Raw genomic sequence first — 26,097 nt, 5'->3', positions numbered from 1 at the left:
ATTTTTGCATAGAAAAAAAAAAAAAAGTGAAAAACCTCAACACTTGACGCTCACCAGGCCCCAGACAGGTGGGCAAGATCATGCTCTATTTTTGCAAAGCCAAATTTTCCTTTTTGGGGGCCCTCCTGGCACTTGGCTCTGACTCTGCTGCCCGGGGGAGGCAGGGGCACTCCCTGGGGGGCAGCGGGGCCTCAAGGTGCTGCAGGACCTGGGCCTGGCCAGGCACAGCCTCCTGCCCTCACGGCAATGTGGGGTTTGTACAAGAAGGACATCAAGGCCCTGGAGCGTGTCCAGAGAAGGGCTACAAAGCTGGTGAAGGGCCTGGAACACAAGTCCTTTGAGGAGCACCTGAGGGAATTGGGGGTGTTTGGTCTGGAGAAGAGGAGGCTCAGGGGAGACCTTATTGTTCTCTACAACTACCTGAAAGGGAAGTGTGGGGAGCTGGGGGTCGGCCTCTTCTTGCAGGTAACTGTGATAGGACTAGAGGGAATGGCCTCAAGTTGTGTTGGGGGGGCTCAGGCTGGAAATGAGGAGGCATTTCTCCTCAGAAAGAGCAGTCAGGCATTGGGACGGGTTGCCCAGGGAAGTGTTGGCATCACCGTCCCTGGGGGTGTTCAAGGAAAGGTTGGACGTGGTGCTTAGGGACGTGGTTTAGTGGGTGATGTTGGTAGTAGGGGTATGGTTGGACCAGATGATCTTGGAGGGCTTTTCCAACTTTAATGATTCTAGGAGTCTATGTTGGTTGTGGGGGATGAGAAAGGGGCACAGCGACCACTGCTGCCATGTTGCAGTTGGCCCATTAATTGCATACTTTGGTTAGTGCTCTAAAACGTTTACCTGTCTGAAAACACTCCTTGATTTTGAGGCCCCCTTCCCCCCAGGAAGCTATTTATTCTGAATAAATAATTCATAGAATCATAGAATCATAGAATATCCTGAGTTGGAAGGGACCCTTAAGGATCATCAAGTCCAACTCTTGACACCGCACAGGTCTACCCAAAAGTTCAGACCATGTGACTAAGTGCACAGTCCAATCTCTTCTTAAATTCAGACAGGCTCGGTGCAGTGACAACTTCCCTGGGGAGCCTGTTCCAGTGTGCAACCACCCTCTCTGTGAAGAACCCCCTCCTGATGTCAAGCCTAAATTTCCCCTGCCTCAGCTTAACCCCGTTCCCGCGGGTCCTGTCACTGGTGTTAATGGAGAAAAGGTCTCCTGTCTCTCGACACCCCCTTACGAGGAAGTTGTAGACTGTGATGAGGTCTCCTCTCAGCCTCCTCTTCTCCAGGCTGAACAGGCCCAGTGACCTCAGCCGTTCTTCATACGTCTTCCCCTCCAGGCCTATCACCATCTTCGTAGCCCTCCTCTGGACACTCTCCAACAGTTTCATGTCCTTTTTATACTGTGGTGCCCAGAACTGCACACAGTACTCGAGGTGAGGCCGCACCAGCGCAGAGTAGAGCGGGACAATCACCTCCCCTGACCTACTAGCGATGCCGTGCTTGATGCACCCCAGGACACGGTTGGCCCTCCTGGCACCAATTGTGCCAATTGGTGGCAAACCCAACGGTTAGCATCCCAGGACTGTGTACACTGCCCTCCGCCTTTTGCAGCTGTTCTGGCTGCAACAGGCCTCTGTTCACAACTTCTTGATAAGAACTAGAAGTGGTAAAGTCTATTAAGATGTCAAAAAGTTGTAAAAACACGCAAGTGGGACCTGGGGCACAGGCTGTCGGCAGCCCAGGTAGGCTGCCTCGGCACCCTGCCCTGAGGGAGCTGTGGCTGCCATAGTGGGAGGCAGGGCCTGCAGCCGCTCGCCTCACATGGGCATTGTAGGTTGTGGGCCAGGCCCAAGGATGATTTCCTCCTCCTTCTGGCCATTAGGAGCTAATGTGAACGTTATAATGGTAATATTAATTTTAAAAGCCTCACAGGGCCTTTGCAAAACAGACTTTGCCAAATTGTTAAACCTCAGCTTTTGTTCGCAGTACTAGTATAGAGTTTCCAGGAATTAATGGACACACTCTGTTGTGTGCTACAAGGTGTTTTTGATTAAATTTGTTTTGCAAACTTGAGTCATTAAATGGATGAACAATTTTCATAGACTTACTGCCAGGTAAGTCTCCTGAGTGTTATTAAACTAGTGTTTGCAGCATTCATGTCTCATTTTCCTCAGTATTTTCAAAGTATGAGTAAGTTTTCTGGGACAGAACCATATTGGAAATTCTTCTGGGAGATTTTTTTGTCTGTTTTTCTTTTTATCAGTGGTTTGGTGAGCTGTGGACTACTGTTATCTGATTTGTTGTAAAAGCCTGAGTGCTGTCAGAAGGACTGTAGTTTTAGTCTTTTTGTGTGTTCTTTATGCACAATTTCCGCCATCTTAGATTTAGGACTTTGGTTGAAGGGATGAGCTGCCTCCCTTGAACTCATTGCTCCCAATGGAAACACCTTTCCTTTAGTCTCGAAGCAAGTTTTTATCCTGTGTGCTTTTGATTAATCATTAGGAATGATTGCTGGGGTGTTTTGGTTTTTTGTTTTGTTTTGTTTTCTCCCTAACCTTACTGTGTGGGATTGTTCTTAGCATTTGCTATTTTGTGATGTCATGTACTTCATTTCTTTTCTTTGCAGTTTCACGCAATTTCTAATAGGTTAATTTCTTTCTCTCTTCCCCTTTTTATAGCAAAAAGTCTGAAATGCTGTTAGAATTGGATGAGATGTGTGTGTGTTTCTCTCTACCTTACTACACACATGCACCCTCCCCTCCAGAAGTTTCCCTGCCAGAGCCCCTCCTCTGGCTGGAAGAAGGGAGCTGAAAGAAATAGCGAGCAGCTGCTTTGTGAAGGAGGCTTTCTTTCACTGCCTTGCTCAGAGGTGCCTTTGAGAGGAGAACTGATGTGATTTTGTTAACTTCTGGGCTGAGGAGGGAATTTCACTGGTCATGGGGCTGCATGCCATCATTTTACTCTATGCTGTTGCAGCAGGAGCTTCTTGAAGTAAGTAGAATAAACTTTTTCCTCTGCTAAGACTGGTATCTCTCAATGCAAAATATTTCTGCGAAGGAATGATCTCACTATCAAAAGCTCAGATATGCTGTAAATTATTTTACCGCTTGCAATTCTGCAGTAATTTTTGTAGCAGCTTCATCTCCATTCTTAGTGTAGTGTAGCAGTTAGCTTTACTGAGCTCTTGGCACATGGTGGCACATGGGCAGGTGGGAGGGCACCCTGCCTATAATGCAGTTAAGTAGCGCATCTTCTTTCAGGATTACAAGGGAAAGCAATGGAAACAGTGAGATTGTGCCAATTTTCTCACCTGAAAATAACAGGCAAAAATTATGTGCTAGCCTCTTGTTCTAAACCTGTGCTCACTTTGTAATTTGGCAGATGAAAGATTTTCTTAAAAGTGTGAATAAATCATGAAATGTCAATTATGTGGTCCTTGGTTATCCTTTGTGACTCTTGTCAACTGAAAAGAGATAAGTACATGAAGTAAACCATGGAAGAAATTTTTTTTTTTTTAAAAAAAATCAAAGCAAAGAGTGGAATCTCTAAGTTTAGGCACCTTAACAAAATTATCCAAGTGCCTGACCGTCTGAGGTGCCCAGCCAACCACAGCATCTGTCTGTGATAAGCATATTTAACAATGCTGACTACAGCATTCAGGTATCCACATGGGAACTGAGAGAACTTAAATCTGGTCCTGGGAAGGCATGCTGAACATTTTAAAAATCTGATGCTGCATAAGAGATGAATTTTCCAAGTTTGTCTTACTATATTTACTTCAAGTTTCTTGAATGCGATACTGATTTTTTCATTAAAAGCCAACAACTTGAAACATTTTTTTTTTCCACAGTTTAAAAGAAAAGAAGGGGGGCTGAGGAGGGGAAGGGAGTGCCCCTTTTTTTGCCTGAACCACAAGATACTTAGGGATGTCTTAGAGGCAGTTGCAGTGATACACAGGAAATAGATACCCTAAAACTTTGACTGGTCTTAATTTTCCATGTGCAAACAGAAATTATCTTCCAGTCTGTCATGTGCTTTCTATATTGTCTAGCAGTGCTTGAAATTCCCCCATTCATGCCAAAGTGAACCTGAAGCAATTCCCTGTGTGGTGTAGGTGTGTTCTGGTTCCCCTCAAATTCACTGCCCTCCCAGTCCAAGTCTGAAGGAAAGTCATGCTGGAGAGCAGGCTCTCTGGTGCTGAAGGATGCTAGCCTTGAGTTGTGATGTTTAAGTGTTTGTTCCTTAGCAGGCTGATGCTGAAAAAATCTTTCTTCAGCAGTAAAGCTTGCTCTTGTTCCTGTTTTAAATGGTACTTATGAATTCTTGATCGTCTGTGTGCAAAAAATATTTTAGTTAAGTAGACATTTTCCTAAGTTAAAGGCCTGTGGCTGTGCAGAAGTTTGACATATAGAAAATGTATTTCTTGGATTAAGAACCCCTAGTTAATGCAGGCATAATTCCATTTTGTACAAGGCATAGTAGTGCTTAGTCTAAATGCTCCTAGGAATACACAAGAGAAGGGAAAAAGAGCCATAATTTCCTTTTTGTTCTTTATTTGGTTATCCGTGGTATTGTTGCATTTCCATACCTACCTCAATAAATACACTAAGGCATGTCATCCCTTTATATGTGTGTGCTTGTGTGGTTTAGACATATGGAAAAGGGTGAAAGCAAAGTTTAATCATTGTATACTTAGTAGCAAAACTGTCCTTTTTTTGTTGGGGGGGGGGGCCCGAAGGTAGGCTTTGGTTTCTGTTTGGAACAACTCATTGAATGGTTGAGACCTGGTAGCAACAAAAGGACAGAGGGTAGAGACATGCTGATGTTTCATGTGGTCACATTAACTCTGAAAGTAAATAATGTTTTTCTACTCAGTGGTTGTTTCTAAGATTTTCTTCTGGAAAATTGAACTTCTGTAAAAGACAGAATATGCTAGTTACTGTTTTTCTATTTTCTTTGATATTTTCACTAAAAAGAAGACAAAAGGGAATAGATACATATCTATACAAAAAAGCATAAGATTGAACATCAGTATATATTACCTGAAACAGCCACTGCTCTTACCTCTCCTCCCCTTCCCCCTCCCCCCCCCCCCCCCCCCCCAAGTGAGCTCCAAAGGGTTCAGCTAACAACACCACGGAGGGTTCCTGTGTCTGGAACAGGAGACCCCTGGCTCTTGGTGCTGAAACTGAATGTACACTTTGTAATATACAATAAATATTTGTTCATTGTCTTTGTTCTGTTCGAAGAGTGGGGGTAGTGAAGGTTCCTGGGTGATAAGAAACTGTGAAGTGCCTGGCTGGACATTATGAAATTCCTTACTTAATGTAACAAAAGAGTACATAAAGGATTCGCTTGAAACCAGCAAGGAGGAGGGAGCCCCCCCCACCCCCCTTCCCCCCTTCTTTCATCTTCTGCTTAAAGTCACTGTTGCAAGGCTCATGTAACCACTTCTTGATAAGTTGTTAACTAGTTTGGCAGCATCCTGCCTTCCTGCTTCATGCTGGGCCAACATGACCAGATAAGGGAAAAGAAGTTGAGTCACAATGCAGAGGAAGACTACGGCCTTCATCTTCACGACCACCAAAGGGCCTGAGACGACCCCCTAGCAACAACATGCGCAGCTGCAGAACATACCAGGATGTGCCGTGTATACCGGAACCACCAGGTGATAAAAGGAAGATTCTGGGGGGGATGAGGCGCGCGCCGTTGGTAGAGCCAGAGACTCCCTGGCCGCCCAGCGCTGTTTTGCTTGTTGGCTGCTTACTTAATAAAATCATTTGCATTATTGGACATGACCCTCTCTGTTGAGAGCTAAATTGAGAGCTAATTTATAACACACTTCACTTTCACACAGATGGTGGTGGTGGTACAGAATGGGTAAGAATCCCTTGTAAGAAATATAGGTGTAAGAAATAAGGTGGATCTCAGCACCAAACTGTTGGATATGATCTTTCCGAGTTGCTCTAACATTATGACTCTCAGGGTAAGGATGTGTGCTTGCCCTAGGGTGTTCATAGGTTCCTTCTTATTATTTCATGTTGGGTTTGTGGTAATTGAAGAGCAGCAGGTCTGTCCTGAGCTGCATACAAATTTTCAATGCTTTTCAGTAATCTTACCTGTCATTACAGGATCCTCAGAGAATTTAAGTTCTGGAGCTTCCTGTTTTGCTGATTGTGTTGGTGAGTAACACAAGACTGTATTCAGGCCTTGTATGTGATAAGGAAATAGGGATTTGAAAACTTCCTTGTCTTCAACAGGGATGTTGATTTATTAGAAGAATGATATTTATGTCCAAGTGATATGCATTCATAGAAGTATCTGAGAAGTCCTACTGAACTTTACTATGCACAGACTGCCTCAAGTTCACATTCTGTGAACTGAGAATACTCAGTTATATTAGGGCTAAACAAACTACTAAGCCAATGCAGGACAAAAACTCAGCCATGTATGAATGTCTTTTTTCCAGGACCTAGTGTTAGCTCCTTTCATTACTGAAATGGGCATGAAGAAAGGCTTCTTCAATGACCATGCACAAAACTTTTATTCTTTAAAGGACAGAAAGAGAGGATATTGAGCTGACCTGGAAAGGTTTGGTTGGATGGCCTGAAGTATAGTTTATAACCTTTGCATCTGATTTACATTGTCAGCAGGTGCTTGAATGTGCAGATTTTTTAATTATTATTATTATTATTTAGTGTAGCAGGAGGGAAAGTATGTGGATGTTCTGCTTGCAAGATCTCACCCAGACCTCTTAGCTTCCTACCCAGACAGTGCAGCTCAGAGACCCTTGGTTTGTTCAGCCTTTCAGTTTGTTTCATCCTTGTGTGGCTTTGTCATTCAAAGTGCTTGAGTGTGTCAGTGCCACTGTGAGGCGAAGAAAAGGAAGCTCTATTTTATGGGAGTCACAGTGGTTATTTTTCACGTGAGGGAATAATGTGTATTTTCTATGAATCTTTCCTCTTCTGCACTTCATTGGTCCTAGATAAGGCCATACCATGATATCTTCTAGGGGTATCATATTTGTTACAATCTCACACACCACAGCCACCAAAACTTTTGGTGCTGAAGGTATTATGACTCCAATCCTCTCCTCCTATGAGGATAAATTATTACCTGGTCTAGAAGAGAATCTCCTTCGATTAGAGGAATACAGACACTATGCATCAGGGTGTCTGACATTATGTTCTCTAGAGGACAGTGCTGCTAATGGATGTTGCAAGGTCATGACAATGTCTTCATATATAAACATGAACAATCCCTATCTTCCCATGCTTTCTTTTCCACAGCCTGGATCTTCTAGGGTAGGTTTTCAGAACCAAACTTCTTTAGTTTGCAAAGGTCCAGCTTTGCTGCTCTCTGAAAGGTGTCAAGAGAGCATCATGCCACAACTGCATTGCATTCTCTCTCTGCTCTTGGAATTAGATTCCTGCCTTGATGGGAATTGTGAGGCTGTGAGCATAAGAGAGGGAAATTCTCTCCACCTTCCGTATAGGGGCTATCGCTTGCATGCAGGGTGCTTTCAGAAACCCAGTTCTTTCAGTTGTAAGCCCAAGTGAGAAAGGAACATTTTGAAAATTTAGCCCCTTACTTATCTGATTTTAGTGGTGAAAAGATTAAAAAGTTTTTTTTTTTTTTTTTTTTTTTTTTTTTTTTTTTAAGGAGGAAAAAAACTTGCAACAGACAGTTTTTTCTTTCATTGTTTGTTTCCTAGGACACAGTGCATCATACTTCCCCCAAAGAGCTAGATATAGCTACAGGTATTCATCAGTCACCAACACGTTCCTGCAGGAGAGTATTTATAAAAGCAGTGGCATCTCTTTGGAGAGCACGGTGGTCACTGAAGTATTGGGAAACTGCCAGATGGTTTTGAAAGTGAGTATTGTCATAGTCTGAGTGATGGGGATGAGCTAACATGGAACTGTATCTTTCTATGGGATTACTGCTACATTTAATACATTTTTTTTTTCATATAATTAAAAGCCAGTTAGACCCTGGATCTCATAATTAGAGTTGCAGATTTGCCTGGATCCAACACAGCTTCAAATTAAATAGTTTAGAAGGCAGACAAAACAAAACATTTTATTTCCTAAGTGGCCTGTTTTGTTTTCATAAATTTCATTGTTTTGTTACATGAAGTGCAGAACTAGATATGAAATACAGAACTAGATATGAAGCTAATCCCTTTGAAAGGAATTCGTTTTATTTTTAATTACTTTCATATCTGTAGCTGTAATTTAAAAATAGCAAACTTTTTAAAGAGAACTTGAGAAACTTGTATGATGTGCTGGATCGGTGCCTTTCCTAGCACAGTGTAAAATTCAGTTTTGTAACACTCCATTGATCTCAGTAGGAGTTCTCTGTCTCAGTGACAGAGCAACAGACCATTTTCAGATTACAGACCTCTTCCTTGGGTGAGCCCTGTGGTAGGCAAGCTGAAGAATTACAGTTCCTAACAGGGGGAGCATAGAAAATAAACTCACATCTGCCTTGGATTTCTTTGGGTAAACAAAGGAGTTAATTCATGGGTGCTGTGGGGGAGTTGACATGTGTGCAATATACAAAAATATAGATGAAGCCAACAAAGAATAGAATAGTAATATCTGTCCTAACATGGCCATGTGGATAAAATTAACTGGTTGGTGGCCCCCTGGTTTTGCATAAAAAAATGAGAATTTGGTTTCTGTCTTCAGGTTAAATCATTGAATTCTGCCTTGTTATACCAGTGCCTGGACTCTGCTACTTCTAGATTTTTGTCTTAGTTGAGGCCTCGTAAGATATGCAAAAGATTAAATGCTTGTCTTTATAAAAATAAATTAGAAAATACTAGGGAAGAAAATCACTAGTGGTTGTAATCTATGCTGTATTTAAAAGGGGGATAGAGGAACACCATTCTTGTTACATCATTTGAAAACACTTTTTCCTTAGTACTACCAGCCAAACTGGAAATCACTTTGGCATGCGTTTTCTCCTCGGAATTCAGTAAAATTAAACTATGAAATGGCTAAGGAATACTGAGCACGGGTTCAATTGCAAGAATCAACCAACATAAGTAGTAATTTTGCTTCTCCACAGGAGTAGAAAGGACTTAAATTTATCCAGGCTTCTACTTGACCTTAGAATAGGTGATTGCTTCTGGCTTGAAAATAAAAGGGTATAATTGTGCTGTACAGAATGCATTTAATAATCAGTGAAACTTCTTTGTAAAAGAAATTTCTGGAAACTGTCTCAGATATGTACCCCGAAGATGTGGCTATTGCAGTTATCTTGTTTGCAGCACTGAGGCTTTTTTTCATAGTCTTCTACTTACATGTCCTTATGTGATGAAGTCCCCATGTTCCTAATGACATTTATATTAATTGCTCTATAATCTTTGCTCCTAGGTGCAAGATGTACAGCTCAAGAAAAGTCTTGCAACCAGAGAAGAGTCTCTGAAGGAAATGGACAGTCTAAGGTGGAAAAACATCTAATTTGGCTTAGCTTTTTGTTTGTTTGTTTTTGTTCTGATGCTGTATGGTTTAGCAGCAGATAAATCTGAAGACCATCAGTAAAATGAGGGTCATATGATCCAAAAAGAGTTTTTGAATTTATTTTTCATCCTTTGAATGTAAAAAATATTTGAGGAGTAGACAGTTTAAGTGATTCTGGGTACAAAATATCAAGCCTCTTGTTGCCTAGCAGCATGATCACTCATTAGTTTTCTGAGTTGCAGTTGTTACTTGCAGAGACTCTTGAGTTTCGAACTCCATTTTAGAAGTTCTTGGTTTGGAGGGGACTGTATTTCTTGTGATGTAAAACTTTTTTTTTTTTTTTTTTTTTCTTCCTCCAGTTTATTTAAATTCCATTTATTCTTCTAATGTCATCTTCTTCCACTTATGGTTATACTAGTTTACTTTTAATATACTGTCAGTAGCTTTCTGGCAGGCAAAGGTATAGACACTTGTTAAGAATTCTATATAAAAAGCAGCCTCTTCTAACTGTGGAGGTCTGGTATTTTTCCAGGGAGCTGATGCTTCTTGTATTATCAAAAACAAAAAACAAAAAGGCATTTCTGTTGTCTGGTCTAAGCTGAGCCTCGTAATCTTCTCTTTGTTCTGCTGCTTGGATTCTCAGCCTTTAAACAACACTGACAAGTGAGATAATTGGCTGAATTCAGAGTGTCAAAAAGAGCAAGTTTGGAGTAAGTGTATTGCTTTTTATGTTCATCAAGAAGAGCTCTGGGTTCCAAAATAAGAGTAGTGGTATTGGAGTTCCAATCATTTATACAGGCACACATTCTTCTATAAAGATATTCGTAGGACTTTCTTAGAGATAAGAGCAGTTGTCTTATTCTTTGCAGAGAAGTGAACAAAGAGGTAGCAAAGAAACCATTCAGTGAAGTCTGGCTATTGAAAATAATTATTCAGACCAGTGAAGCTTATTAGCATTTTCCTCAGCCCATTGTGAATAACAGTGGTATAGCTTGTCCTTTGAACACGCATGTAATTTCCACAGATAGTAACAAAAGCAACCTCATTTGCCTAGGAGTACAGAAACCCTTAGCCCATGTACAGTCTCTTCTTCTGGAAAGACTTTTTCAATGCACTAACACCTGGATAATGTTTTCCTCTTGCATTGTCTTTATGAGTTGGCTTGAAATGAATGGTTAGTTCCAATATTAATGTGCAGAAGAACTGTATATCTCCCTGTTTGGGAGCTGCCCATTGGGATACTGCAGAATTCTTCCTTTAGATGGCTTATTTTTCCCTATTGAGAGGGAAAATAGATTATTAGAGTACATTGTGTTAGGACTGAAAATCAATGTTCAAACACACTCACTTCCAAAAGTGGAAAATTCTGTACTCTCAGCCTGGGATAGCAAACTTACTGAGTCAGACAACAAAGACTGGGGGATGACACTGGGAAAGAGCTCAAGTATGTACATCTAGCACAGCAGGAAGATAAAACAAGGGGTTGACTGGAAAGCACTTAATCATGGTTTTGTGCGTATCACAGCAGAAGACAAATGCAGACATGCTCACCAATGCTGCAGGCACCCTCAATCATAAAATAAAATTGCTGTTTTACATTAAACAATAATTGTTGCCATTAAGTATAATTGCTTGTAAATAATTTCCCAGGAAATTGCTTTACTGAATGTTACAGTTATGTTGAAGATGTTATGATTATCTTGATAGTTTTTTCTTTTTGTTTGTTTGTTTTGAAAAGGGGCTTTTAGGGTCAAAGCTAACTCATGAAAAGTAGAGGTTTGGTATAAAGAATGGAGATACAGAGTAAGATGGATCTATTGTCGGGGAACAACTCTGTTCATAAAATCTGAATCTAATATCATAAACTGATTGGCAACCACTGTTTTGGAGCAAGAAACCTTGTTTAATTGCAGGGAAGTACTAGAACAACATCCTCTTCACTTTTCTTTCCATGAAGGGAAAGTTCTGAAGCTCTGTCCTGTAAGGAGTGAACAGACTTGGGCACTGAACATAAAGAGAAGCATCCTCAGTGTCCTGCAGACGTCACACGCATCCACTGCTCGTGCTGTCATTGAAGAGGTGAGACTCTTGGTAAAGTCATGCTCTAGGTTGGCTGTTAGCCTTTGTGCCTATTAAGCCTATCTCCTTGTTAAACGACTACAAATTGTTACAGCTTGATGACAGGCTAGCAGCCTATGGTGCTTGTCTGATTTCTTTTAGTAGTTAGTGTTATGAAATTATCTGTAATTTGCATTCTTGTTGGGGTTTGGAAGCCAACACATTGTTACCTGAGCATGGTGTGCACTTGTTCTCATGCTATTGCTACATAGCATTGTTTAAATAAATGTTTCTTTATAAGGTGTGGGTCATACGCAATTCGATTTCTTTGAGTAGAAATGCTCTTCTTAGTTAATGCTTCTCTGCAAATACAGAAAATCTGGAATAGAAAAGCATATGTCTGTAAATGATCTGATTAAAAATAACACACTGAAGTTAAACTATCAAACCCTGGCTTTTATAAAACTTGTCCAAGATCTTTAAAATGATTGGGCTTTATGTGGCTTTTGTATCAAAGCAAGTGTCCTGCAAGGTAGAATTTATGACTCTCCTATCTCATTACAACAAAGCAATGACTTTAAATCATTGTAATAGGCCATAATACTTCCTAGTATTGTAGCATGCATGTGTGATTTCACACTTTACATTTGTTACCAGATGGATGTGCTGGGAATATGCTCAACCAAGTATCAGCGTTCTTGTCAAAACAGGGGACTTAAACCTCTGCTCTCATTGATATTCTGGTTTTACTTCTGTGCAGTCTGTTGCTCTTCCTCGTACGTCGGTAAGTGTTGGGAAATGACACTGGTTCTTCCACAGGTCCTTTTAATTTGAAGAGACTAAGGACCAGGTTTGCAGTTCGTATCAGGTACTTCTACTGACAGGAACATTTTTAATAATGTAAATGAAAACATTTTGAGTAGTTGTTAATGCTCAATTACATTTGTATGTGTCTGCCCAAATTTGAATCCTTAGCAAAGAAACAACTGTTGTTGTCCTTTTAATGCCTATTAACATAATCTGGTTTTAATGCAGATTTGCATTGTAGTTGTTGAATATTATAGAATAAATGCCAGAGGTTACTATGGTGCCTGTATTAACCTCTGTCATTAAAATGTTATAGTGGAAACTGGCAGAAGAGCATGAAAGAAGGAAATAGAAAGAAGAAAAAGAAAGCTTTTCTAAAAGCAAAACTTACAACTTTTCACTGTTCATAGCAAATACTGTTAATTTTTGTATTTTGTATCACTTTAATTGGGTGAAAAATAATTGTTCCTTGTATTGTACTAGCTAGTCATCATTTACCAGCTTTTTCTTTTTCTCGACTTACTTGACCAGAAAGATCTGCTTAACACTAATGCTTTGCAAACTGAAATGAATTGAGACCATTTGACACTGAAAGTTAGTAGCAGTTGCATTTCAGTGAAGGAAAGTGTAGAATGAAAAAAGAGCACATTAATCTACACAGGCTGGGGACTATCAGAGGTCTAAACAGAAGACTTAACTATATCACAGAACTGGAAACCTCAATGAAATCGGGAGTGAAAGGATTGAGCAGCCTGACATAGGTCATCAAGACTTTCCCTGAAGTATCTTTTCTTCTCAGTCTGAGCAGCAGATCCTGTCTTCTAAACTGGAATGTGTTCAGAGCTTTAAGGATAGAGTCCTGGCAGAAGCCAAATGTACTGAATCCAACCTTGTTGCACCATTCTCTCAGAAAGGTGGCAGGGCAAAGACAGAGACTCAGTCTTCGTTGAAATTCTTTCAAGTGGAAGCAGAAACACTGTACAAAAAAGGTAATAGGATGTTTCTGCTTTATCAAAAATAAAATTATTTCTTGCAAAATCAAAAATCACCTAGAAGAATCTTGGGACTGCATCTTACCTATGAGAAATTCATATATTTCTGTTCAAATATTAAACTATGTGAAAGGCGATATTTGTGCAGTCTGGGCTACTGACAGCTGCCTATTTTTTTGAAAGCTGGAGAGACTGCTGTAACTGTACTTTGAGTGGTTATCTAAAAGTGATAGATTGAGCTCTAAATGTGTGGAACCTTATTTTTTCTTTTCTTCTTTAAGTATAATACTTTGTATTTGTACTGATGTAAGGTGACATGATCTTCCTCCTGAGGAAGAATCTTAGAGTCCAGCCATGTATTATTCTTGGCACCCAGATCTATTGAATTTTGGGAGGCTGTGGTATGGGACAGACTAAATGATTATATAAAACTAGAAAGGGCAATGACTGTAAAGTGGCAGGGTCATTGTAAAAACCATATTTATAGCAAATGGGATTTTTTTTTTCAGTTGTATCTGCTTTGTTTTGTTTATCTGAATTTCTTTCACACCACATTTGTGTTTAGGCTTTCATTCTATGATATTCAACCAGAATACAGGCATACATATTCATCCCTTGGCTTTACTGACACTAGAGAGATTTGTACATGTAAAAATAAATACTGAGAGTAACATTTCCCTAAAATTTGGTGTTAACCAAAGCAAATGGCCAGCAACCAGATGTCTGATTTTTCCTTATGTCTTTCCAGTGGACTCCAAGGATTTGTATATGACCAGCATGATCTATGAAAGGGAACAAACCAAGAAGGAGGTCACTGGGAAGGAAGTGACTGAACTATTGTGGAAGCTTTGCCTAGCACATAGTACGAGTTTTGAGGTGAGCTTTTACATGTAACCTCAGTTTCTAGTAATACATTTGTGGTCTGAGAGTTCTACACAGACAGTTGGTGACTTCCATTGGACAAGTTCAGAATCACTCTGGCACCATTACTATGGTCCTTCATTATCCTTCTGTAATCCATAGCATCGAACCTGTTCCTATGGAAGCTGTACAATTTATGATGCAGCAAGAGACTGTAACAGAAAGAGGGAGACGGGATAGTAAATGTAGTAGCCTCAAGGTTATGGAGGTCACTTATTTTTTAACTGGCTGAATCTAAATGTTTGAAAGCAATTAAAAAAAAAAAATAAAAAACAAACAAGCAAAAAAAACAACCAACCAAACAAAAAAAATTATTTTGCTCACTAAACTGACTGGCTTCTTTCTACTTATCTTTTTCTATTACCTGCATGCTGTACTTACTGCCTTTGTTCTCCCTTCCCTGTTATGATTTACCTGCATGTTTTAGTTGTATCTTTACAACTTTACAACTATCTTTGTATCTTTAGGTATCAAACATACATAAACTCTACTGTACCTCAGACAACTTTATATATAGGAATTAAAAAAAAAAAATCTAATCTATAAAAGCTGAAACAATGCGTAAAATTGAATTTATGCATAATGGGTTGAAAACTTTCTAAGCTCTGTTGTTATGAACAGATTTTCAATCTTTATTCCAAGTTAGTTGGAAGAGAGGTGGGGAAGCAGAAAGATGTGTCCTATTTCTGGAGTATGCAGGTAAAGCCCAAAGATGAATATTTATATTAGCATTTAGCATTGCCATAATTTGCTAGTTATGTGGTTTGTTTAATATTTGAAATAGCTACCTAACATATGGAACTAATGTGAATTTCCAAAAATATGTTTTTAAACATGATACATCTCTCCTATGTCTTGTGATCTTTCACTGTTCTTGGATTTATTGTTAGACATGTCAGAAGAATACTGGCTCCAGGTCCTTCCTCTGGTAGTTATATGTAGCAAGGGCCTGATTCTAAAAGTCAGCAGAAATTTGTTCTAAGTAGCTCTATGCGTTCTTCCTAGAACTTGGAAGAACGCATAGAGCTACTATGTTCTGGCTACATTATGCTAAATAAAGAACAGTTTTTGTAGCAAAATATTAAATTCAGTAGAAATTGTAGTTTTGATTTTAAAGAGCAGCAGTTTTGAAAATGCTGAAGCCTTGTACTGTGTTGGGAATGTATTAATTTTGGATTACAAAAAGATAAAATGCTTTGAAGTGTCACTTTCCTATATAAACAATAAATCAGACTGAAAAGATGACTTACAAGGTTGTAAGATCACTGAATATAGGGCAAAAGCTATTTTTGTAACATGCAGTGCCTTCATTTTTGTCTGTGATGGCCATCATTCTAGATGATGGTCTGCCTGTCTCCTTAGATTTTTCAGGTTGTGGCATTTTTACTGATACTGGAAGCAACTGCATCAGTTAGTATTTGTCACTGTCTTTGAAATGAAGATCCCTATCTTCTGTGAAATTCTGAGGTTATCAAGAACACGTGTTATATACAATAGAGAATGATCAGCAGATGATGGTGCTTAATCATTGCTGATGAGAGAGAACTCTCTAAGAGAGAGAGAGCACTCCAATATTCCATTATCCTTCAAATTGAATGGTTTTGCTGGTAATGGAGTTTCCATATTGAGCAATCTGGAAGAAAAAAAATACATTAAAGAGAAGTACACAGTTCTTGTTTAAATCATTCATGGTCAGCATATTACTAAAAACCAGTTATGGCCCAATGAGGAAAACACTGAATTGAGCTGTGGTGCCTTCAAAAAGCTTCAGTCCTAGCCTAGGAGAAGGCACTCCACCTACATTTGTGTAATGTAAGTCCTGTGTCAAATAACAAAAGCTGTCTGCATCTTCCTTGGGAAGAAGGGACACAGATACTCCAGTATGGGTACAGATGGGGTACAGGCTTTACGGAGACTGGAGAACAAAACCATGGTGGATTACAGCTCTGCAGGGTAGTAGTGCCTGTTTAGTTATGACTATACTGAATATATTCATCTTTCTCTTAGTATTAAATGTGATTAACGAGCACAAATAGGTGTTTGTGTAATGTTGCATGAGACTTACGGCAAAGACATAATATGGAGAAAGAATCAGTCACAACCCCTGAAATGGGCAACTTTAGTCATCTATGATAAACGACAGCTCTAGGAGTTACTCCCAACCTATTAAATGGTGATCATTGCCTGACCTTGTATCACAGCCTGACAAAGACCTATAGCACTGGGCTGGGGAGCAAGCAGCAGGTGGCCTTTCTGAGTGCTGTTATATGGGACACATTTCTGTCACTGAGCTATAAGCAAGTCTGCCATCTTTTTAGCATGTGTTAGAGAGATTGGTGCTAAAGAGAGATAGCAGAGCTGTAAAAATAAGGATTCTTGATATGTAGTATAAAATCAGCCTCTTTACTTATGATAGTGCTGAATTCCATGTGACTATCATTGTAAACGCAATATATAATGGCATTTAGGAACAGGCTAGAGTGCTAAATAGTCTTTGGAAAATGCTGAAAAAAGAAATCATTGCAGTGAACCTGAGAAACTTTCTCTAAATCCTGCCTTCTTTTGAACACCCATAATTCAATGTCTTTGAAGGAATGGTAGGTGATTTTTCCCAGTAACAGAGGGATGTCACTTCTGCCTCCAAAGGGGCCCCGCTGGCTCCTTGTGTTGGAAATTTGTTTTGTAAATTACTAGGATTAGCACAAGTGGCTGCTGTTTGCATCACTGCCTAAAAGACGTGAATTATTCATCATAAGGCTGTCCCAGCACAGGGTTTGATTGGTCATCAGCTGTTTTCAGTGTTCCAGGGTGTTCTTTCTTTGTGACGAGGCATTTCAAAAGGGATCTGTATTATCCCTCATTCCAACCAATAAAACGTCCTTTGGGCCAGGAAACAAGTTATGGGAATGGCGACAGTGTTGCTTGGGAGACAGCTCTGCTGTTATGCATGTATGGCTTATTTGTCCCCTTATTGTCTGACTGTGAATGAGGCAAGATTATGTATCTCTTTCAGGACCTCAAACATAAATAGAAAGGCAAATATCAAACTTCAGTGAAAACAGTGAACGGTGGAGAAAATGGAGGTGGAGACTGTCATTTCCAAGGAAGCAAAGCCATTGTTTAATTTTTAAGCTATTATGAGACAAGATTGAATTTCAATGTGCATGTAGATTAACTAATGGACCATTAAGTGGACAAGCTGCATACTGACAAACAATGGTCAAAGGGATATGGGAAGAATGGACCCTCACTTGAGAGAGAGTTGAAGGAAGGCTGTCACACAGCTTCTGCTGGGGGCTGCATTTACATACAGCTGTCTGAATTTTGATGCTGAACTGGTAGCTCTGGTGAATGTGTGTGTGCATTCAGCAGTATGGGCAAGGGTATGTCAGGCTCACTCACCCAACTCCTGTATCCCAGTCTGAACCAAAAATGTTGACATATAGGGCATAGTCTCACTATTTGTTTTTTGTATGAGTCATTCTATACACATGCACTATGGACCCATACAGTAACTAGTTCTTCCCATAAATATCGCACAAGCAGTTTTGTACAAACCCCAAATATTCTTCCCCTGCTTTCCATAATTAGTCCTGGTGGACTAATTAGTTCTGCCAGTAGACTTCAAAGAGAAGATTGTGCCACCTCCATGTGATATCAGACCTGTCTTTCAATTAAAAGAATTACTGGTTCTTTAGCATATGTATAGTTGAAAAAAGAAATCAGCTGAAAAACAGAAGTACAGAGAAAAGACTATGTAATTCCAAAGAGGTATATTAAATTTGTTGGAGAGAAGGGCTCAAACATTTACTGAGAACACATATTGGTAGGTGAAAACAAATATGTTCATTGAACACATCAGAGTAACTTCCCTTGTGATTACATGGGGTTTATACTTGGAAGCAAATAAGGTGTCAAGCTTCCAAAGAGTAAGTGCTCCTGTACATCATAAACAGAAGTATTTTATTGAGAAACATCTTACCATACCTTCTGATTTAAACTATAACATACCTATGCTTTCAGAGGAAAAAAAAAAAAAAAAAAAAAAAAAAAAAAGGACATAAGGACATACAGATAAGTCTGCAGATAAAAGGAAAAAAAAACTCCTGAGTACAATAAAAGCTGGGCTTCTTTATATTTCATTTAGGCTTGGGAGTGGTATCCAAATTTGCATGTAGTTTCTGGTTCTGAAAATGCAAATAGAGGAATTTATAATGAGATTATTTTTTCTCTGACATCCCAATTTCAGTGCAACTTACCTTAAAAAGTACAAACAACCTACTTCAGTAGGCAGTTCATTCCAAAGCTTTTTCTTTGTTAGGAAATAAAAATAGTTGTTTCCCTGCTAAATTTTGTCCTGGGGTATTAGATTAGAGTTGGTCTAGTCAGCAGGTGTGAAACTGAATGAAGTTCGTGTACAGTCTAAAATTATGTTGCCTCAAAATATACCAGTCTGGAAATGATACAGGGATTGTGCTGATGGGCCACCTCAGCCAAGCCCAGTGCAGCCTACACCCAGCAGCAGCTGCACGCGCAGCTCCTCACGATGGCGTCTTATGGCGTGTGCTTACGTGTATAAAAATGGAAATAAGGCCAGAATTTTACACACACTTTTGAAGAACTTCATTAAATAAAGTTTTCTGAATTTTACAGACAGTGAAATGTAATCTGTTTCCCCGGCTCCATGGTGCTCAGGGCTCAGTAATTTTTTTTTTTTTTTTTTTTTTTAAAGTGGACCTTAGAGCTAATGCTGGAATATATGTTTATCTAGCTGGATTTTAGCTAGGAATTATAAATGTCACCCAAATTAAATCCTAGGAAGTGTTTCATGTACAAGAATAAATGTCATTTTGATGAAATCAATACATTACTGCTGAAAAGAAAGTAAGTCCCAAAAGAACAGAAGCATAAACAGTATTTATATTGGATCTGAAAAATGATTTCCTTAGCTTATCAAAAAACAGAGTAAGAAATTACTCTGTCTTCTTACTGAAAGATAGATTCTTTTTACTGAAAATGTCTTGGCAGTCTTAAAATTAATTGTTGGCACTGGGTTATTCCAATTTTTTATAACTTTTGGAAGCAGCTCCTGAGAGGAAGGTCAAGAGGCCCAGGTAGGTCTCCCCCCAGACCTTTGGAACTGTAACTTAGTGGAATTGACTCTGTTTGTATGATATTTACACAAAGAATTTTTTTTTCATTGGAACCTGAGCAGTAGAGCTGCATCTAAACTTTTCACATCTGAAGTGAATAAACAGTTGAAGTGAATCTTCATGATGTGGAGCATCATTAAAGCTTGCACACTGTGAAGTTAGATTAAAGTGAACATTTAAGCTACTGTATTTAACATTCTCCTAATTTTTCAAGTAATGAGACTTATCTCCCACCTTGAACTTTAAATCAGGTCTCAGAGGAACATATCTACATGCTATTTAGCCTTTAAATGCTTGTATTGCCATTACAAAAGCTTCTACTGAGACCAAAATAACAATGTGATAAATAGCGTATATGCAAAAGAAAATAAATTGAGAAAAGGAGAGAGGCTCCTCCTTTCCAGCAGAGGACAAGCTGGACAGGTATTATAGAGCCTGGTTTGAGTCAGAATGACATTGGCAGGTTTGTACTGCAAAAAAATAGACAGGTTCATGTCATTGGTTACGTGTTCAGGTCAATTCAATTATTAATTTTATTTCCAGCATCATATTTCAGAAAATAAAAATTATTGTTGATGTTGTAATACACATCCAAAAGTACCTTGAGATGGTAGTTTCTAAAAAACACTTGTTTCAGCTCATAGGAAACTGATACTGACCTATAAGTTACATGGTTTTGTGTCTGGTATTTTGGATGTGAATCCAGTACAGGTAACCACTTCGCTTAACATAAGAGTGTGGGTTAGCTCTGAATTGCCCTTAATTTCTTTCAGCCAGGCATGTGAAAATAAATTATTAAAATTATTCAGCTCAGACTGAAACTCTAAAGTAGTTACCATAAAACATGTTCTTCAGTCTTATCTGCTTCACAAGAGCAAGGGGTAGCATGTGACTAGAGGGCTAGGATTTATGTACACTGACAAGTGCATGAGAATAATGTCCTGCAGGTAAAATAGCAGCTGTATGTAGTAGCAATTTAGTTTAGCCAGGGAGAACCTCTTCTGCTACTAGTTGTAACTAATCCATGTACTGCCTGCAGAGAGGAGAGCAGTTATGTCTGGGCTTTTCCCCATTATGATGGGATATTGTCACACAAGTATTAGCCAGAGCCTCTTAAGCAAAACTCTTCAGTATTGGTTCCCCTTCAGTTAAATGATCTTTCTCATAAAGTTCAGATTAAAATAATGTTAGCTTGACTGTTGTTTCATTTTGTCATAGTTATGTCAGCAGTTCTGGTCATGCACCAGGATCTCACAAAGTCAGAGATTACAGTCTTCTCTTCCAGATTGTTATTCATTTGTTTGGAAGTGGTGTGCTTAGTGGTCACTGATGACTGTTGCTTGAGGGACTGAGTGGTATCCTAAGTGAAAGCCCTTCTCCTTAGATGTTCGCAGCCCCCAGAGAAACGCTGGGAGGGAAGGAAGATGGGGCAAGCAGAAAAGAGGGGTCTTTGCTCTTAGGTTATGTCGCAAATTAGCAGCAATGCTGCCACAACCCGAAGTCTCTTCTTGTGTTCCTTTATCTAAAGCTGGTTTCTGCACAGCAGTAATACTACCTTTATTCCTGTGCTGTCTTGCAGACTGCGGACCTTTTCATGACTCTTGTGTTTGAGCTTTGACATCTTTCTCTTGAAGCCTTAAAAACACTATGGTAAAGATCGTCGTTTAAATTCAGAAACAACTGGTAAGATCCCTTTATTAAATATACATATACTTCATTAAATATACATATACTTATATACATATACTTCATTAAATATACATATATATAGATTTATCAGAGAAATGTTTTGTAAATATTTTAAATGGATTAATGATCTATACCCATGTCCAAATGTTGGATTTAAATTTGAAGTACTTTAAAGGAAGAATGTGTATTGCAGATCTTATTTATGTGACAGACATGATATTCTTCCTTACCAAATTAACACTGTATACAAAATAGACTTTCCTGTCCCATGCATATTCCCAAAGACAGATTTCCTGTTTCAGGAAAAATGTGAACAGGAAACTTGAGTCATGGGTTAGCTGTAAATCAGTGTTGATGGTTGTGAAAAACTACTGCCATTTGTCACAAAAAAAGCTTTCCTGGATTAGTACCTTTAGTGCCCTTAGTACTAGCTGAGGAGACAAAGCCTTGGCTGGGAGTTACAGACCTGGTGGAACCACGTTTTTCAGTAGCAGCCTGGTCTCAAGATGCTTTATACTGATACTGAACTGCCAAGTTGAAGTTCAAGGTCCCCACTCCTCTGCAGTCAGGAGGAATTGTGATCTTTCAGGAATACTAATCGAGACTTCCAGGAATACTAATCTAGTGTTATTAAAATCAGTACAATTTCTTTCTTCTTCTGAAATCAATGTCCTGAAAAGTGTATACAAAGAGATAAGTTTTTTACTTGGTTTCAGTATGAAATGTCATCAGCTTATTTGAAATTCACCTAATGCCAGGCTTTTTTAACAATATTTTGTTTGTAACAATATTTCAATATTTGCTTAACACAAAAGGGATAGATTTTGGTTTGGCTTAGGATTGTTCTCATCTTCTGAGAAACAGTTATGTTAATATTATATATTAGAGAGCAATCTGAACTATTCTGCTTCTTTCTGTATTAACTTTAGACTAACTCAGGACAAAGTCACTAGTTTATGGAACTAAGAAGAATTCCATGTAGACTACTCTCTTATTCCAGTACAAGTGCTTTTACCCACTTCAGTTTTACTGCTTCCTAGTTAATGTAAATGTGTGTTCATCCACCAGTACAAGAGGTAGATGCAGAAGTTTTACAGAAGGACTCCTAAGAGCTGAAATGTGTATTGTCTGATTGTCTGTCATGCTGGTGTAATCTTTCCGCTTAGATAAGGTCTAAGACAGTGCAGAAAGGCGAAAAAAAGTTAATTCAGTTTTAATATTTTCGTTTGGTATTGGTGAAACAAAAGAAAAAGAAAAAAAAATTAATATAAGATTATTATTTTAAGATACTTTAGTCTTCTGAATTTTGGATGTCTTTGGATGTCTTTTAACTTAGTTTTCAGAGAAAGCAACCAAATATTTTGCTTAGAATCCTGGTTACAAAGAGTTATTGAAACACCAAAACATTTAATCACATCTTGGCTGAAGCTTATTTCCTTACGGTCACCAATCCAAAGAAAAATGATGATTTCTATGGAATCTGCCAGTGGAGTGGACTTTTATTTACTTTGAAAGAAGCCCAACCTCAATGTGTTTGTTCTTCTATTCTTGTGCATTTTGGTCATCTTAGGTTTGCTGTACTTTTTTCTTGTGTTACAGCCAGCCCTTAATAGATGCTCTCCCATCTTGTGCTACAGAAGCATGTGTTATCCTAATGAAAGAAATTATAGCTTGCAGAGAAGTTGAGGAAGACAAAATGGAATATTTCTTCTGGTCATTTTCATTCATTCATAAGCCCACCTCGGGCATGACTGAATCTCTCACTGTAAGCAGATCAGGTTTTTTTTTTTTTTTTTTTTTTTTTTTTTTAATACATTTATCATCAATCTAGCTGTCTCATAATTTTTCACAGAATCACAGAATAGTCTAGGTTGGAAGAGACCTCCAAGATCACCGAGTCCAACCTCCTACCTAATGCTAACAAATCTTCCACTAAACCATATCCCTAAGCTCTACATCTAAACGTCTTTTAAAGACCTCCAGGGATGGTGACTCAACCACTTCTCTGGGCAGCCTATTCCAGTGACTAACAACCCGTTCAGTAAAGAAGTTCTTCCTAATATCCAACCTAAACCTCCCCTGGCACAACTTTAGCCCATTCCCCCTCGTCCTGTCACCAGGCACGTGGGAGAATAGACCAACCCCCACCTCGCTACAGCCTCCTTTCAGGTACCTGTAGAGTGCAATAAGGTCACCCCTGAGCCTCCTCTTCTCCAGGCTAAACAGTCCCAGCTCCCTCAGCCGCTCCTCGTTAAGACTTGTTCTCCAGACCCTTCACCAGCTTCGTAGCCCTTCTCTGGACTCGCTCAAGCACCTCCATGTCCTTCTTGTAGCGAGGGGCCCAAAACTGAACGCAGTACTCGAGGTGCGGTCTCACCAGAGACGAGTATTTAAATAGAAAATTATTTGTATTTTACAGTAATAGTCTTTTTCACAGATTTACACAAATCTCCATCTGCAGGGCTTGTTTGAGCAATGTGGTGAAACTACTGGCTATTTTAATTTTATTTTCAAAAGATGATCAAGTCCTGTTTGGTCACTGGAGCTTGATGTGCATTTGTAGTCTAGAGACCTAAGAAGCAAAAACAAAGCAAAACAAAAGCGTATGAACTATGAAAAATTCAGTAGTAGCCTAGAAGAATATACCGCACTAGCAACTGCCATACTGCAGTAATAAATGCTGGAACTATCCTCAGATACTTAGTGTGATTTTGCTATGTGTTACAATAATGAACAGTGCCTAAAATAAGAGATCTGCTCACACCGTGCATTTACCTGTGTTACATCATATCCTCAGGCACCACCAAAGCAAGCATGGACTTTTAATAGTTTTACATGTACATGGCCCACCTTTCCCTCTGTAGGATTTCTCCTTCATTCCAGTGACTTTCATTTTTCTGTGGTCGTGGTACTTATTCCTCTGTTGTGCTGCTCTTTGCTTTTCATCTCTTCATCTCCTCTTCTCTGTTTCCTGCTGTTAGCTCTTCTTCTTTTCCACTTGGGATTATAGCAGCTGCCGTCAACTTGCTGGCTAGACATGCTGTCATGGCAGCTTGTAGCCTTCTATTAAGACAAAATAGGACAGAAATTCGAAAAGCTGATAGTTAGGCTGTTACTGCATAAAGTACAGATGAGCAGTTTTGGTTGCGGTGAGTGAAAGAAGACTCTTTCACCAGATAGAACTTATTTGTTATTATGTCCCAAAGTGTTTGAAAAGAGTCTGGCTGCTAGCTAAGATGTATATATTAACCATGTATCTTTTGTACAGCTACAGATGGCATGTTGTGAGCAAATGTAAAATATAAAATCACTAAAATTGTATGAAATTTGACAGATTCTGCAATAAATGTAGGTTTTCCTTTGTCCTCCACCCTCCTTTTTATGTAAATTTTAGGAAGACAGGAGACTGTCCACAGATTTGTCTCCAATTTGGAATGTAAATGATATTTAAAATATTAATGGTTTCAGTCAAACTGGAACTGAGTTTTTGGCCAGCTCCGACGATAAGAAAACCCAAACTACATGTATGACAGGCATGAGTGTCACAAATGCTCTGCAGTAGAGCACAGTAACTGATCATTCCTGTTGAATGCAAGTGTTAGGGCATTGATTAGAGTTACAAGACTTGGACCTTGGAAAAGATACGTAACTATGAGATCCATAAATATCCAGTCTGACTAATCTGTCAGTCATGGATGCCATATGCAGGTTACCAGTTTCAAAAGCATGTGCTACAACTATAAACATGTCGTTAGATTTTCTAGATGATTTCAAATACTCTACTGTTGGACTAGGTAACCAACAATCACAAATAATTTAATTATCTGCTAATTATCTACAAGTAGTACAAGAGTATTACTTAAAAATAATTATTTATGGAAGTCTTCATCAAGGCACAGCATATTGTGTAGTTATGCTTCCTTACACATTTTAATGCTAGTTTTTACATCCTCTTCTAAATTACTTGTGTGTCATATTGGGGATACTCAATTCATCATTTTGAGCATCCTGGAAAATAGTTTAGATTTGCTTTCTTACTCTTTCCTGAGGAGACAGGGAATGATTTCTTGTGGAAAGAACTGAGGTCTGTGTCATACTGACATTACCTTAGCCCTTCTGTTTACATGGCAGAAGAATTTTCCATTATTTCTCCACGGGGTAGTCTGTTCCGGCCCCCCCCCCCCCCCCCACCTGCCTCTTTTTCCCCCCCTTTGTTCCTTTTATTCCTTAAAAGGCTGTTTGAAAACATGCATTGTTGAGATTGAGTTTTAGTATGTATACATACTATGGATACATCCAGTTTCTCCTGTGTGTTATAGTAATTATAAGAAAGACTGTTCTGACACAGTCTTTTTTTTTTTTTTTTTTTTTTTTTTTTTCTGCTTGTTTACAGCCTTTGCTGAAGTCATCAGGAGCAAGCCAGAGCTCATTCTTAGGAGTAACTGCTCTCTTACATAGGTTTTGTTCAGCTCACAGCTCCTGTGATGGTATGCCTGCTGTGCAGAGTGTGATGAAGACACTTGGAGAATTTTTGGGAGGAAACTGCACCGTGCAAGATTCAGAAGGTTTGAGCCAGGTATCGATCATATAGATACCAGCATGTGGTATAATGCTTTACCACATTACCATTATGATTCCATATTTGATGGAAATAGCATTCAGTGGGTTCCCAGAAAGTCATGAATACAAGTTTTTTTAATAAATATTCTTGAATAGGATGAGCAGATCAAATTCTGTAATCCAACAATTATTTCTGACTGATTAGCACAGACATTCATGTGTATTTAAAGAAGGAAAAGTCTTGGGTCTTTTCTTCTGATGAAGCAAGCTTCATGACTTGAGATATGGAAGAACACCCATCACTCCCCTTTAAAGTGGCATGATGATGAGAGTTTCCTATTCTTTGGTGACTTCCTTTGGACATGGATTCATGTACAGTTGTTGTTGGCTATGACGTCACTGGCTAATAATTTCTATCGAGTCACAATGTTACTGTCTGTAAGCAAA

The 26,097-nt window shown here is 39.0% G+C and overlaps 1 protein-coding gene across 1 annotated transcript in view; it reads left to right on the top strand.

Annotated features, from left to right (window-relative positions):
- The first annotated feature begins 5,876 nt into the window (after positions 1-5,876).
- Positions 5,877-26,097, top strand: part of LOC118174475 — an 84,223-nt gene continuing 64,002 nt past the window's right edge. Inside the window, 11 exon segments of the mRNA XM_035339827.1 lie at positions 5,877-5,880; positions 6,132-6,182; positions 7,715-7,875; positions 9,384-9,454; positions 11,384-11,595; positions 12,348-12,396; positions 13,119-13,324; positions 14,076-14,203; positions 20,981-21,006; positions 22,690-22,855; positions 25,484-25,666. Of these exon segments, the coding sequence (XP_035195718.1) occupies positions 5,877-5,880; positions 6,132-6,182; positions 7,715-7,875; positions 9,384-9,454; positions 11,384-11,595; positions 12,348-12,396; positions 13,119-13,324; positions 14,076-14,203; positions 20,981-21,006; positions 22,690-22,855; positions 25,484-25,666 (1,257 nt within the window).

This window comes from Oxyura jamaicensis, chromosome 14 (genome assembly GCF_011077185.1).
Source record: "Oxyura jamaicensis isolate SHBP4307 breed ruddy duck chromosome 14, BPBGC_Ojam_1.0, whole genome shotgun sequence".
NCBI lineage: Eukaryota > Metazoa > Chordata > Aves > Anseriformes > Anatidae > Oxyura > Oxyura jamaicensis.
This window is presented reverse-complemented; position numbering and strand designations above follow the sequence as displayed.